General features: G+C 43.9%; 1 protein-coding gene across 1 annotated transcript in view; it reads left to right on the top strand.

The window, feature by feature from the left end:
• ADAMTSL1 (ADAMTS like 1) overlaps positions 1-14,755 on the top strand; it is an 877,850-nt gene that overhangs the window by 751,005 nt on the left and 112,090 nt on the right. Inside the window, exons 18-19 of the mRNA XM_029920116.1 lie at positions 3,644-3,797; positions 4,676-5,801. Coding sequence (XP_029775976.1) covers positions 3,644-3,797; positions 4,676-5,801 — 1,280 coding nt within the window. The remainder of the gene's footprint in view (positions 1-3,643; positions 3,798-4,675; positions 5,802-14,755) is intronic.

Here is a 14,755-nt window from a genome sequence, read left to right as displayed (position 1 = left end):
TTTACCTTGACTGGCCAGATTCAGGGTCATGGCCTAGGCCTTCTGTGGACTTTACCAGTCTTCCTAGGAAGAAGTTACACTTTGGGAAGTACGGCTACTTAGCCCTTATCCTTGGAATGTTATTAGGTTCTGAGTTATCTGGGTTGATGAATGGAAATTCCAGACACTGGGGAGGGGTTAGGAATGGTGGGAAGTAATCACCAACTCACTGGGATTAAACTCAAGCTGGTACCACACAACAGTGTTCCCCAGGGGTGTTCACAGAGGATCCAATTGGCCCTGTCATCCCAACAGCCCTTGCCTTGGCCTTCTGGCTGAGATGAAACATACATTCCACATCCCTTGCCCCCAAGACTCCCCTTGGAGAAAGGAAGACCTGGATGATCTATGGGTGTTTTTCATCCTCAACTATCTGGACTCAATCTCATAGTTACTGCACAGAATCCCTCAGAGACAGAATTAAGCCAAAAATTTAGACACTTCAAATAAAATTACTTTCAGATTGTATTCTGAGAATAAGACCTCTTAAAAGGCCTTACTTCTTTTCTTTGAAAGAATTCCTTACATCTATTGAAAGAGTTGGCCATTATATATTTTTAAATCATATTTTTATGAAAGTCATCCCCCCCCCCAAACATAAAAGAAATTAAGGTCAGAATAGTCCCTTTTAGAGCTAGAAGAAACTTAGAAGATCCAATAGCCAAAACCCTTTTTTTAAACTGAAATGTCACATGAAGCCAAGAATCTAAAATCAGAGCTGTTTTGATTGAAGTGTGGGTTAGGGTGCCAGATCTCCATAGGCTGGATCTCCTGATAACCAGAAAAGCCCCTTAATCACTTCCTCAACCTAGAACAGGGTTTGAAAATCCCTGCTCTTGCTTATATTTATTTTGGAGATATGGAAATTGGGTCCCAAGAAAGAACTAGACTTGACCAAAATCATAAACTATTCTTTGGACACGCAGGCTATTTTTCTGCTTGGCAGCCCTAAACTGACCATGCTTTTAAATTTTCCAGGCTCTTTGCCTCCATCCCACCTGATCCCCGGATTTGGTGCTGTCATTTACAATAAAATAAGGGATGGGTGGAATCTGGAATCCATGATCATCAGGGAACAAAAGCACTGGGTTTGATTCTTACATTCATGTTTTGCATCTTAAATGTCTTTCTGGTGGATGTATATCACAGCACATTGCATAGAATAGTTCATTTCAGTGGGTTAGCATATAAACCTTGAGAATATAAGATGATTTTTTTTTTGTTTTTAGTGTTCATTTTTCAAGTTAACAGTGGCACACTGCCATGACCCTAGTTCAGGTCTTTATCATCTCAAGCCTGGACTACTGTGGCAGCCTCCCTAACTGACATCCCCACCTGCCATAGATCTCTGACTCCCGTCCCTCCCGGACACTGTTGCCAGATTAACCTTCTCAGAACACCTCTTTCATCATTCCCTTCTCCCTTCGATGGCTCCTCATTCCCTTGTGGGCCAATTCCCAACCTCCCGTCTGAAAATTAAAAGTCTCCAACGTCTGGCCCCAAACTACCTCGTGAGCTCCTGATACTCTAGACCTGTTGCCTCTGTTCAAACTGGCTTCGCTCTGCTCCCAAGCCTGCCTTGGATTTTTGCACTGAACTCTTTGACATTTGCTTGAATATTCCCCTGCCCCCATGCTCATCCCAGGTTCCTACACCCCTTCAGACTCTACCCGGCTTCAAAACCCAGGCCAGGAAATCACAAGTGTACCACCAGCATTCAACAATTGTGAGGATTAATTTCATAACACTTTGTCTTTTAGTTTTATATTTCTACTAAATTCTTTTATTACTGTCTAATTCTTTAAACAGCTTTATTGAGGTATAATTTACATACTATAAAATTCAACTGTGCATTATGTTTCCAACATTTATCTGTGTACCACATATTCAAGAGGCCCACATTCCTGTTATGGTACAATAATATTCCATTACAATAAAGAAGATGTGATATATATATATATGTGTGTGTACACATATATATGTACACACACACACACACACCCAAAATGGAGTATTACACAGCAATCAAAAAGAAAGAAATCTTGCCATTTGCAACTACGTGGATGGAACTAGAGGGAATTATGCTAAGCAAAACTAGTCAGTCAGAAAAAGACAAATATCAAATGACTTCATTCATAGAGGGACTTTTAAAGATACAAAACAGATGAACATAAGGGAAGGGAAGCAAAAATAATATAAAAACAGGGAAGGGGACAAAACATAAGAGACTCCTAAATATGAAGAACAAACAAAGGTTTGCTGAAGGGGTCGTGGGAGGGGGGTGGGCTTGATGGATAAGGGTCGTTAAGGAATCTACTCCTGAAATCATTGTTGCACTATATGCTAACTAACTTGGATGGAAATTAAAAAATAAATTACTTAATAATAATAATAAGATTCCATTACATAGCTATACCATATTTGTATTGATCCACTCACCAGTTGTCAGACATCTGAGCTGTTTCCCTTTTTGTCTCTTATGCACTTTCTCACACAAGTTTGCGTAGATGTACCTTTTCACTTGCTTTGGGTAGATACCTATGAGTGATGTTTCTGGGTCATAGGGTATATTTATGTTTATCTTAAGAAACAAATCAAGCTGTTTGTCAAGAAGACTGTAGTATTTTGCCACCAGCAATATATGAAGATTCTAATTTTTATATCCACATTCATAGTATCCTTTGTCATGGTCTGTCTTTTTTACTATGGCCATTTCAGTGGGTAGGAAGTGGTATTTCATTGTTGTTTTGGTTTCTATTTCCCTAATACAGTATTTCATATTAGCAATGCATTTGCATTACCCCCCCATTGATGACGGGTTCTTGAGGTTACAAACCACTCTGCACATTTTTCCATAGTACCTAGCACCCACCTCAGACAAAGTACATGTATAACAATTACCTCATGCTTGACATTAAAATACTAGACTTGTGAAGGAAGAAGAAAAAAATTAGCACTGTCATTTCTGTGTGTGAAATTTAAAATGTAGTATCTCATTTAATTCCCAACCTTGAAAAATAAGTCTAAGAAGTGGAAACAAACTCTGAATTGCCAACTTCTAAAATGCTGAGCAGGGATTTGAACACAGGACTCTATGACTCTGGGCTAAAAAAAAAAAAAAAAAGGTGGAGTGTCTACAAGAAACTTTAGAGTAGAAAAATCTTATAAGGCTCCTGAGTGGCTCAGTCCGTTTAGCGTCTTACTCTTAACTTCATCTCGGGTCATGATCTCACAGTTCATAATTTTGAACCTCACGTCAAACTCCTCACTGACAGTACAGAGCCTGCTTGGGATTCTCTCTCTCTCTCTCTCTCTCTCTCTCTCTCTCTCTCTGCCTCTACCCCATTTGCACATGCACGAGCTCTCTCTTCCTTCCTGAAAATAAATATATAAACTTAAAAAAAGAAAAAAAAATCTTTGAGTTAGCATGCGGTTACAATATGGACAGTCTTCCCAGATTGTGACATAATATTTCTCTTTTAGTGACTGTTGCTTTTCCAAGCAACTTTTCTTGTATTTGGGGGAATTTGAGAGCCCATACAAAACCCATTAGCCTCTAGTTCCTTGCACTTACATGCATGTGACCTTTTTTCCCCCTCACCAGTGTTCCACGAGCTGCGGGGAAGGCACCCAGACTCGAAGTGCCATTTGCCGAAAGGTGCTAAAAACCGGAGTCTCAGCTATTGTCAATTCCTCCCTGTGCCCTCCCCTGCCGTTCTCTTCATCCATCAGGCCCTGCATGCTGGCAACCTGTGCCCGTGAGTATGTTAGAGCTCTGGGGGTGGGGACACAGAACCCACGTAGAAGCAGCTGTGGCCACGCAGTAGCCTTCCCTAAACCCAGGACCGGGTGGGAGACTGTCAGGCAGTAAAGCCTGAGGAGGGCCAGCAGGCTGGTAAGCTCAGCTGGAGATGGAAAAGGAATCTTAATTACACGTGGCCAGGCGGAATTCTCTTCGCTGCTGGAAAAACAGTTTGCAGGGGGTAGAGCAAAGTTCACTTGCTGGCATACAGAGATCTGGAAGCTGGAGTCAGCAGATTACTCATGAAGTCGAATGTTGTCCACGCTGTGGTTTTAAAATGCGCTCAACAGATTTGTTCTGTTTAATACGAATCCCTAGAGTTGTAACCCTTCTGGGCTCTTCCCCACCCCCGGGCCCCCCACCCCCGAAGACACGAGGGTCTTGGTACTCTGCAGACCCCAAAGGGTAAATGTAGAAAGGGAACATTCTCCTTCCCTTTGTCCTCTGCCTCTTTTTCTGATGCTTTTTTTTTTTAATCTTTCTAATGAGAAGAACTACCTTTCCCCTGGGATCCTCTTCCATCTAGAACCTACTAGCAAGTCCCAGCAGGGTGATAGCAGGTTGCTATCATTAGTTCGACTTTTGCCTGGGCCACGGCTTGAGGGTCCACAGCTGGTAGCCACTTCCTCCCCGGGAAACCTTAAGCAGTAAATAAAGGCGCTGGCCAAAATAAACTCTGAAGCCGCCTTCTCGCCCTCTTGTCTTTTTTGTCCCTCCTCTCTCTTTCCCTTCACCCTCTCCTTTCCCTCTTGTCCCTCTGTCGGCTCTCATTTCCCTGTGCCGCTCCTTCTCTTTCCCCATGTGTCTGGCGTCCTTTGCATTCCTTCATTCCAGGGCCAGGACGGCCCTCCACCAAGCACAGCCCTCACATTGCGGCCGCCAGGAAGATCTACATCCAGACCCGCCGGCAGAGAAAGCTGCACTTCGTCGTGGGGGGGTTCGCCTACCTGCTCCCCAAGACCTCCGTGGTGCTGCGCTGCCCTACGCGGCGCTTCCGCAAGCCCCTGATCACCTGGGAGAAGGATGGCCAGCACCTCATCAGCTCCGCGCACGTCACCGTGGCCCCTTTCGGCTACCTGAAGATCCACCGCCTCAAGCCCTCGGACGCGGGCGTCTACACCTGCTCCGCGGGGCCCGCCCGGGAGCAGTTCGTCATTAAGCTTATTGGCGGCAACCGGAAGCTGGTGGCCCGGCCCCTGAGCCTCAGGAGCGAGGAGGAGGCCCTCGCGGTGAGAAAGGCCAGCCCCAAGGAGGCCCTGCAGACCCACAAACACCAGAACGGAATCTTCTCTAACGGCAGCAAGGCTGAGAAGCGGGGCCCCACCACTGACCCGGGCAGCCGCTACGATGACCTCGTCTCCCGGCTGCTGGAGCAGGGGGGCTGGCCCGGGGAGCTGCTCGCCTCCTGGGAGGTGCAGGACTCCACGGAAAAGAACACGTCTTCCGAGGAGGACCAGAACGCCGAGCAGGCCCTCTGGCACCTGCCCTTCACCATGGTGACTGAGCAGAAGCGCCTGGACGACATCCTCAGGAACCTCTCCCAGCAGCCCGAGGAGCTCCGAGATCTCTACAGCAAGCACCTGGTGGCCCAGCTGGCCCAGGAGATCTTCCGCAGCCACCTGGAGCACCAGGACGCGCTGCTCAAGCCGTCTGAGCGGAGGCTACCCCCGGTGGCCGTCTCCCCTCATAAGCATGTGTCTGGCTTCAGCAGCTCCCTCCGGACCTCATCTGCTGGGGAGGCTGGGGGCGGCTCTCGCCGGCCCCACCGCAAGCCCACCATCTTGCGGAAGATCTCAGCGGCCCAGCAGCTCTCCGCCTCTGAGGTGGTCACCCACCTCGGGCAGACTGTGGCCCTGGCCAGCGGGACACTGAGTGTGCTTCTGCACTGTGAGGCCATTGGCAACCCAAGGCCTACCATCAGCTGGGCCAGGAATGGAGAAGAGATTCAGTTCAGTGACAGGTGAGCCTTGCAGCTACTGGGGCTGGGAGGGAAGGGGGCAAGGGACAAGGACCCGCCCAGGGTGCTTTATTGGCTCTTCCTTCAAGGTGGGTCCAAGAGTGGGCCTCACTCTTGGATGGCATCCTGGGTTTCAAGTCCTCATTTAGCACCAATAAGGCTGTGGGACAAAGATAAGGTATTTGATTTTTCTAAACTGTATTCTGTCCTCTTGATGAGGTAATAGCGACAATGCCTATCCACCACAAGCTCCATAGGGTGCCAAAGATTAATGAGATACTCTCCAGACAGCTTTGAACTTCCAGGCCACAGCATTATTACATTACCACTTTGTGTGATGGACCATTGAAAAGCTTTATGCCAAGATACTATCTCCATGTGTGTGGTCCCCCAGGGCTGGGGAGAGAGTACGGCCAGCACCTGCTGCTCCCTGTGGGTGAGACCATTCTCTGTCTGGGCCTGTCAAGCCTGTTTGTTCCAGAAAGCTTTATTCCCAGTCAAATCTGTGATTAATTATCCTAATATCTCGTGGTGTCTTTGTTTTGATGTGTCATTACCAGGATGACACCACGTATTACTGACTGGTTTCCTTGGACCACAACCATTCATAATGTAAAATCAATAGTGATGGTAGAAGTTAATAATAATAATATTTTAGAACACCATGGGCCAAGAACTGTGCCAAAATCCCTGCATGCGTTTTCTCTTAATCTTTACAGTGGCCCTGACAACAACAATGATAGTTGGCATTGAGTAGTGACAATCTGCCAGGCAAATGTGTTTGTGTGCTTTAGCTCACCCATTCTACCTCTGAGATGTGGTTACAGTTTTTATCCACACTTTATTGAAGAGGACACAAAGTCTAGGAACTTGCTAAAGATCATAGTTATTGGGTGGCAGAACCTAGACACATGATGCAAATAAGATCAGTCAATGGAAGAATCCTAGACTCTGGGTAAGAGGACTCTTGGGACTCCTCCAGTCCAGAGACCATGTTGTACATTTTATCTTCTCTGAATCCATGTAGAATACTCTTCTCATTAAATACACCTCTAAATGCTGTTATTTGGCTATTGTCTTCCCTAGTTTGCTAGCTTGGGTAAGGAAAGAACAAAGCCAGGATTTGCTGTGCCAAGTAGTTTGCCAGGGTTCTTTAAATGCGACTGCCCTTGGTATTCTAACCATCAATCTGCAAGACTGACATTATCCCACAGTGTCACGTAGAAAATCAAGGTTTACCAGCTCACCCAAGAAGATCATGCTTTTGGTAAGATCATGAAGGGCCAAGGATTCAATATCAACTTTACTTGAGTTCAAAGAGTACACAGTTCTGTCTCCTCTTCTGAGACTTGGTGAAAAAATATGACTTTGTCTAGCCTACTCACATCTTTTGTGCCTTTGAAAGGTCAATAATATTGCCTTTCAGCTTGCTAGTACTTACAGTGTTATTGATAACAACACTAAGTATTTTTTCTGTGTACTATTACTATATGCCAGACACGGTGCTCAATGCTTTAAAGCCATTATCTTGTTTAATCTTCAAAAACGGAAAAAAACCCTAGGGGGAAAATACTCTTGTTGTTACCATATCAACAGTAGGAAAGCTGAGGCACAGATGTGGGACCCCCAGAGAAGCACTGGAGAGAGGGTTTAAATGCAGGCAGCATGCCTTAAGAACCTCTCTTCTTGTCTGCGTCTTGGTCCTCCCTTGCTCATACTTTCCTTGATCAGGCTTGATTGTCATGATTCCTGCTGTGATTTATTTAAAGAAATTTTTCACAACAAATTTTGGGGTCAGGCTAAAGTTGGAGTAAATCCCCTTGAGGTCACTGGGTCAGTGAGAGGGAGCCTCAGTGTCAACCCCCCGGGATAGTGGGTGCAGGCGAAGAGTGGTGCCCTCGTGCTTGTGGAGGCTGGGGGTGCATACTGGACTCCCCTTTTTTTAGTGCACCTGTCACACACCACTGTGACCAAATTCTACCATCTTCTCCACCAGCCAGTCAGCTTCTCAAGTGTAGGTACCATTTTATTCATATTTCTTTTGCTCTTGCCCAGAATCATACTACTGGAATTGAAGGGAATAGCAGTTAGCTGTGCATAAAGAAAGATGGGAATCTATATTCTAACTTCAGACGTAGTCCCCTGTGCTAGCAACTTTGTCGTAGCTGACATCTTAGTTAACAACCACCGTAGGGTGCAACATATGACGTGTGACCCCTATTTAAGAGATGAGAAAACTGAGTCCCAGAGTAGTTTAGGAGCTTGGCAATGTTAGCTAGATAGTAAAAGGCAGAATCAAGAGGGCAGATTGAAACCCAGTTCTGCCCAACTTGAGTTTTTGATGAGCTATTGAAAGCTGCAGTAGTTTGCTTTTGGTATTGTTGTTGCACTTCAGTAGAGACAGACCTTTTGTCTACAAGCTATATGAAGAGTGAAACTGCAAAACAAGAGCAAAAGGCACTTCCTCCCACGACGGTACAGTAACCATACAGATCGAATCCCCAGGGACATTCCATCATTGCAATAGCTCAGATTTTTGTTCCTGTCTTTTTCTTTGCACACCAGCTCTATTCTTTAGTAAAATTGTAAAAGGCTGCCATTATGGACATTAGGTATCCCAACATAACCATCTGGAGTGTGTCCAGTTTGTTCTTCATAGGACCAATTTTTATTTGCAGCTTGAGTTTTTATATGAAGTTGCATTACTGTGGACTTGGCTGTCTTGTGATGAATTTTTTCATATGTGTTCTGTGCCATGCTATTGTTAAAATGAACTGTTGCTATTGTGAGATGGATTTTAACTGACCTATTAAAGGTTTCTTTAATAGGATGTTTTGAGTGAATGAGTAAGTTGATGCTTCCACTCCTCTGTACTTCGCTCATGATGCTAGCAAGACCCTTGCTATTTTTTTTTTTTTTACCAATTCTTTCCAGGGTCTCTTCTTCCTAAAAGCTGTAGACAAGTACGCAGTTTGGAAGAGGGAAAGAACTCTGCTGTGCCTGGAACTGCAGGGAGAACATTGAGCTCATGGCTTACTCAGAGGTCATGACAATTTCCTTGAGTGCTAGAGATAGTTTTTATGAAGGCCAAGGATCACAGCCCATCTGGGTCACCTGGTGACTAAAGGAGGGCTCCAGAAGGAGTCAGATGAGGACTGAGGGCTTCAGCCTGATCTTTTCAAGGCCCTTCACTTTGTGTGGCCTTACTCCCTTCATTTCACATGTGAGGAGGGGCAGGGCATCTGGGTGGCTCAGTCGGTTAAGCATCCAACACTTGGTTTCAGCTCAGGTCATGATCTTGCAGTTCCTGAGCTCAAGCCCTGCATTGGGTTCTGGGATAGCAGTGCAGAGCCTGCTTGGGATTCCTTCCCTCCTCTCTCTCTGCCCTTCCCCTGCTCATGTCTCTATCTCTCTCTCTCAAAAATCATTAAACTTAAAAAACCAAAAAAAAGAAGGGGGAGAGGCTGTACTAGATCATCTCTTCAGTCCCTTATAGCTCCTTCACTCATTTACAAAAGGCAACAAAAGATAGAGACCCATATGCTAGTGAGCAGCAGGAAGAGCCTTGAGCACAGTAACTTGAACCTTTGTTGCAGCTTTTTCTGAGCTCCACAAAACAGGGGTTCACTGATTGGGTGAGCTTGGGACGTGTTCACTTAAAGCTAAACAGATGTATTTACTGCTGGACTTTACCTCTATTTTTTTAATATAGTGCTTGATATTTTTTTTCTTGTTTTGATTATAAAAGTAATAAAGGAGCTATAAAACAATTCAAATAATACCTAAATCTATAAAGTATAAATGCAAGTTTCCCTCATCCTCTCACTTCTGTTCCCCAGAGTCTGTCTCTCTTAATAATCTGGTATACATCCTTTTGGAATTTTTATATATTTTATTGTATTATATATAAAATGCATACACACACATATGATTTGGTTTTTTAATGGGAAATTACTCATGTTTAGAAATCTGACATGGTTTCTACTCAACAACATGTCTAGGAGACATTTCATTATAGTATGTAGAGATCCGTATCACCATTTTAATGGCTGATTACTGTTCCCGAGTGCATTTAACTATCCCCCAATTGAAAATTATTTTGGTTTTTCCATTTTTTTAACTCCTTTAAGCATTTCAGCATGTGCTGTGACTTTCCAAGTGAACAATAGAGTGTGCATTATTTTCCACATAGTTCTTTGATCAATGAACAATTGTTTGCCCTAGCCATCTCCAGGATCCCAAGAACTCTTGAAATACCACTTAGGAAACATCATTGTTATCTTTTAATTTTCACCTCCTCAGGGGTGCACCTGGGTAGCTCAGTTGGTTAAGTGTCCAACTTCGGCTCAGGTCATGATCTCAGTTTACTTGGACTAGAGCCGCACGTTGGGCACTATGCTGATAGCTCGGAGGCTGGAGCCAGCTCCAGATTCTGTGTCTCCCTCTCTGTCTCTGTTCCTCCTCTGCTTATTCATTTATATTCTCTCTCTCTCTCTCCCTTCCTCCCTCCCTCCCTCCCTTCTTCCCTCCCCCCTCCCCTTCCTCTCTCCCTCCCTCCACCCCCCTCAAAACTAAAATAAACGTTAATAAGATTTAATTTTCACCTCCCTAGGTATTGAGAGTCTCACCCAAATGCCTTTAAGATGAAGAGGGTTCAGTGGAATCTTGATAGAAAAAGACACACAGCAGCCAAGTGCTAAAGATACTAAAGGTGCTAGACTGCTAGACGAGGACAGCAGAGGGCCAGTCCTGGCTCTTCCCGTCACCAGGATGTTGGTGGGAGTGTGGGTGAAGAGGATCATTAGGAGAGAAAGTACATGAGGGGTACAGACAGTTTTACAGTTCAGACCACTCTCAAGACTTTTCTAGATCTAGCCTTGACAGCACTTTCGGATTCAAGTTAATGGTACACAGTAAGGAAAATAAGAGATTTATGGATTCTTTTTTTTAAATAACAGTAACCTCAGTTTCTTTTTGTTGTTGTTGTCTTTATTTTAATGTTTATTTTTTAATAGTTTATTGTCACATTGGTTTCCATATAACACCCAGTGCTCTTCCCCACAAGTGCCTTCCTCCATCACCACCACCTCCCTTCTCCCTCCTCCTCCCCTTCAACCCTCAGTTCATTTTCAGCATTCAATAGTCTCTCAAGTTTTGCATCCCTCTCTCTCCCCAACTCTCTTTCCCCCTTCCCCTCCCCTGGTCCTCCATTAGGTTTCTCCTGTTCTCCTGTTAGACCTATGAGTGCAAACATATGGTATCTGTCCTTCTCCGCCTGACTTATTTCACTTAGCATGGCACCCTCAAGGTCCATCCACTTTGCTTTTTTGGATTCTGATCTCTGATGTCATAATTTCTCCATTTAATGTAGCTGGCTAGTAAGAACTATGGCTGGAGCTTCATTTTCTGTACAGTTTTCCAAGTCCTGTTTGAGAAAAGAAAGTAAATATATCTTCACAGAGCATGCAGGAGGCACAGAGCCGCCATTGGGACTGCTTTGCTATGGGCTATTGGTGACCTCTCTGTGTTGGGTTTCATTGCTTGTCATCATTCCTATGTCCAGTAGCAGTTCAGAAATGCTCATTTATTTTCCAACAGAGACGTGCTGAAATGCCCTATGTTATAGCTCAGTTAGTCTGTTTTTACTTAGTACCAAATCCATCTTTCTGAAAGACCCTGCAAGATTCAGCTGGCTGTTGGTCTGTAAGACTTTGCAGTGTATTAAAGTATGCTCTCAGTAGCCTGAGCCAGCAAGATAGGTCAAGAGAGGAGGAGAGGAACTAAAGAGAAGTCTATCACATCTTTGGCTTTTAAATATGCCAAAGTGTTATCTGCAAGAAATTCATTATATGAAAGAATCACTATCAATTCAGGTACTACTGTATCTCATATATATATTTTCCTAGTTGAAATGAATTCTCATGATTCTTAGAAGCACATGCCAACTTCTCAAGTGATAGTTTATGGGATGTCTCTGAATGTATTAGGACAGACTGGTTCATCATAATCCCTGCATCTCTTTTATTTCACAAATACCTCCATGCATACTTGGAGACAGACCCTACGTTAGAGACTGGAGGTGGAGAGAAAGAAGACTCCTTCCCTGTCAAACTAAAAGTCTCATTTAAAAGCCAGAGAAGTAAATGCAGGGCTTAAGTGCTAAAGATGGTATGGATATTCATTAATTCCACAATAATTTATTAATCTACCTATTATGTGCCACACACACCTAGCCACTGGGAGTATTGTGAATGAAAAAGAAGTCTGTGTCCCCTTTCCATTTACATGCATTTAGATTTCTACTCAAATTTCTGCATCAGAGAAAGACCTTCCCTGGTCACTGTCTGAAAGAGCACTCCTCCGCACCCTTTATTCCTTTAACTTTGCTACTTTATTCACATAATTTTATCACCATCTGATAGATATTTGCTGATTGCCTGCCCATAAGGGTGGAGACTTTCTTTACTGCACTATCCCTAGTGCTGGGAATAGTACCTTGCACCAAACAGGTACTGAATGCATAGTGAACAAATGAATGAATGATTGGAACAAGACCATGAACTCAGAAAAGTACCCTAAAAAAGCATCAGGTGGTGATACATTTTAGACAGAAAATTGAAATGGGTGATAGGGAGTGATTTGGTAACCACCTTAGATGGACATTCTGAGGTTATCTGTAAGCCAAAATGTGAATGATGACCAGTGTCTGGCAATATGACATCAGGAGGAAGAGCACCACTAGACAAGGGGAAATCAAGGAAAACCCCCAAAGTGAAAAGAGTTTGGTGTGTTGAAGGAATCCCAAAAAGACATTCATTTGGCTGGGCCGTGTTAGGCAGAAGGTAGAGGTGGTGTGGGATGAGGCCATAAAGCTGACCAGAGGCCAGGAGAAAGAATCTAGCTTTTAGTCTCAGTGTCACAGGGAGACCTGGGAGGATATCAGCAAAGTAAAATAATCTAATTTCCATGTGTATAGACTCACACTGGCTCTTTTGTGGCAAGTGGATTGTAGAGGAACATGAGTGGAAGTGGGAGGATCTAGTAAGGTGTCCTTCCCAACCATCCCTTCAAAATGGCATTAGATACAGTGGTAGGCACCAGTGAGACTATAAATAAAAGCCACTGTTCTCCAGAAGCTAAGAAACACCGAAGGGCTGGTGTGGAATCAAATACCTTGGGCCCTGATTTTGTTTTAAATTCCAGGGCCCTGTTCTCTTAAAACTTCTAAACATTTAAAAGCTATGAACAGAGTTCCCAAGTTCAGTGTGCCCAGTAGTTACCAGGAACTTGTTAGAAATGCAGATTCCCACATCCTACCCTACCCCAGAAACACTTTCTACAGTAAAGCCTCAGAATTTAGACTTTACAAGCACCACAGGTGACTCTGGGGCTGGAGGTTCAAGGACCATCTTTAATAATTATGTTGAGAGAGAAAAGAGCAGGAATGTGCACCTCCTAATAGCACTTGCTGTTAATTCTGTTAAAAGATCTGGTGGCAGGAGACAAATCCACACTGAGGTGACACTTAGGAATTCCAGGCACCCTGCCTTCCCTCACAGATTCCCATCAACCCGCACACTTGCACACAGGTTAGACTGCATTCACACTGGGCCTTGGATTAGAGGCAAATTGCAAAGTACCTGTGTGCGAAGGGAGCAGATGTGAAAGTTAAGAGGCTCCATATCTGTGAGTTTTCAGGGAACGTTCTGGACTGGCTAGAGGTTGAAACAACCAAGTGTGGCTACCTGGTTCAGCCTGAGAACAAAGAAGAAGGGGACTGTCCAGCACAACCATGGGGAATAAGTTAGAAACTTCTTTTCACAGGGCTGTGATCCCTCTTGATTTAGAAAACCAGAGAACCCTGCCCTATTCTCCCTTTGCTTTCATTGCTGAATCCTTAGCTCTGTGGACCTTTAGTAGACTGGTTTCACTATATTGCTGTCCTACAAGGTCCACCAAAAAAGAAGTATTAAACCTCACCTCCTGGGTCTCATGCACTAATGGTACCTGAGTAGTTTGTAAACATCAATATGGTAGCCCTAGAATAGCCACCTTATACCCGGGAAATATTTTGCATATAGGTGGCTATCTTAGGTGCCCCCTGCCCGCAGGGTTGTTAATTATGCTTTTTTTAAGTCCCACCTAATAGTCTCCCTCAGTTTACTATAGAGTTGGCTTCTCTCTGTCCACTTCCTATTCTTTTTTTAGCTCAAAGAGTTAAATATGTGCCATCATCTTTATTTTTTTCTCCAAATTTTTATTTAAATTCCAGTTTGTGATCATACAGTATAATATTAGTTTCAGGTATACAATCCAGGGATTCATCACTTACATACAATACCTAGTGCTTATCACAACAGGTGCACTCCTAAATCCCCATTACTTATTTCACCCATCCCCCAACCACCTCCCCTCTAGCAACCCTCAGTTTGCTCTCTATAGTTGAGTCTATTTCTTGCTTTGCCTCTCTTTTTCCACCCCACCCCCCATCATGTTCATTTGTTTTGTTTCTTAAATTCCACATAGGAGTGAAATCAAATGGTATTTGTCTTTTCCTGACTGACTTATTTCATTTAGCATAATATACTCACTCTAACTCCATCCATGTTGTGGCAAATGGCAAGATTGCATTCTTTTTTATGGCTGAATAATATTCTTGTGTGTGTGTGTGTGTGTGTGTGTGTTCGCGCGCGCTTGCACGTGTTTATACCACATCTTCTTTATCCATTCACCAGTCCATGGACATTTGGGCTTTCAATAATTTGGCTCATACTGATAATGCTGCTATAAACATTGGGGTGCATGTATCCCTCCAAATCAGTATGTTTATATTCTTTGAGTGAATACCTAGTAGTGCAATTGTTGGATCATGGGGTAATCCCCTTTTTTAATCTTTTGAGGAACCTCCTTACTATTTTCCAGAGTAGCTGTACCAGTTCAAGAAGAAGAAAGTGGTC

Source organism: Suricata suricatta, chromosome 13, assembly GCF_006229205.1.
Source record: "Suricata suricatta isolate VVHF042 chromosome 13, meerkat_22Aug2017_6uvM2_HiC, whole genome shotgun sequence".
Lineage (NCBI taxonomy): Eukaryota > Metazoa > Chordata > Mammalia > Carnivora > Herpestidae > Suricata > Suricata suricatta.
Note: the sequence above shows the minus strand (reverse complement) of the source record. Positions and strands in the feature narration are given on the sequence as shown.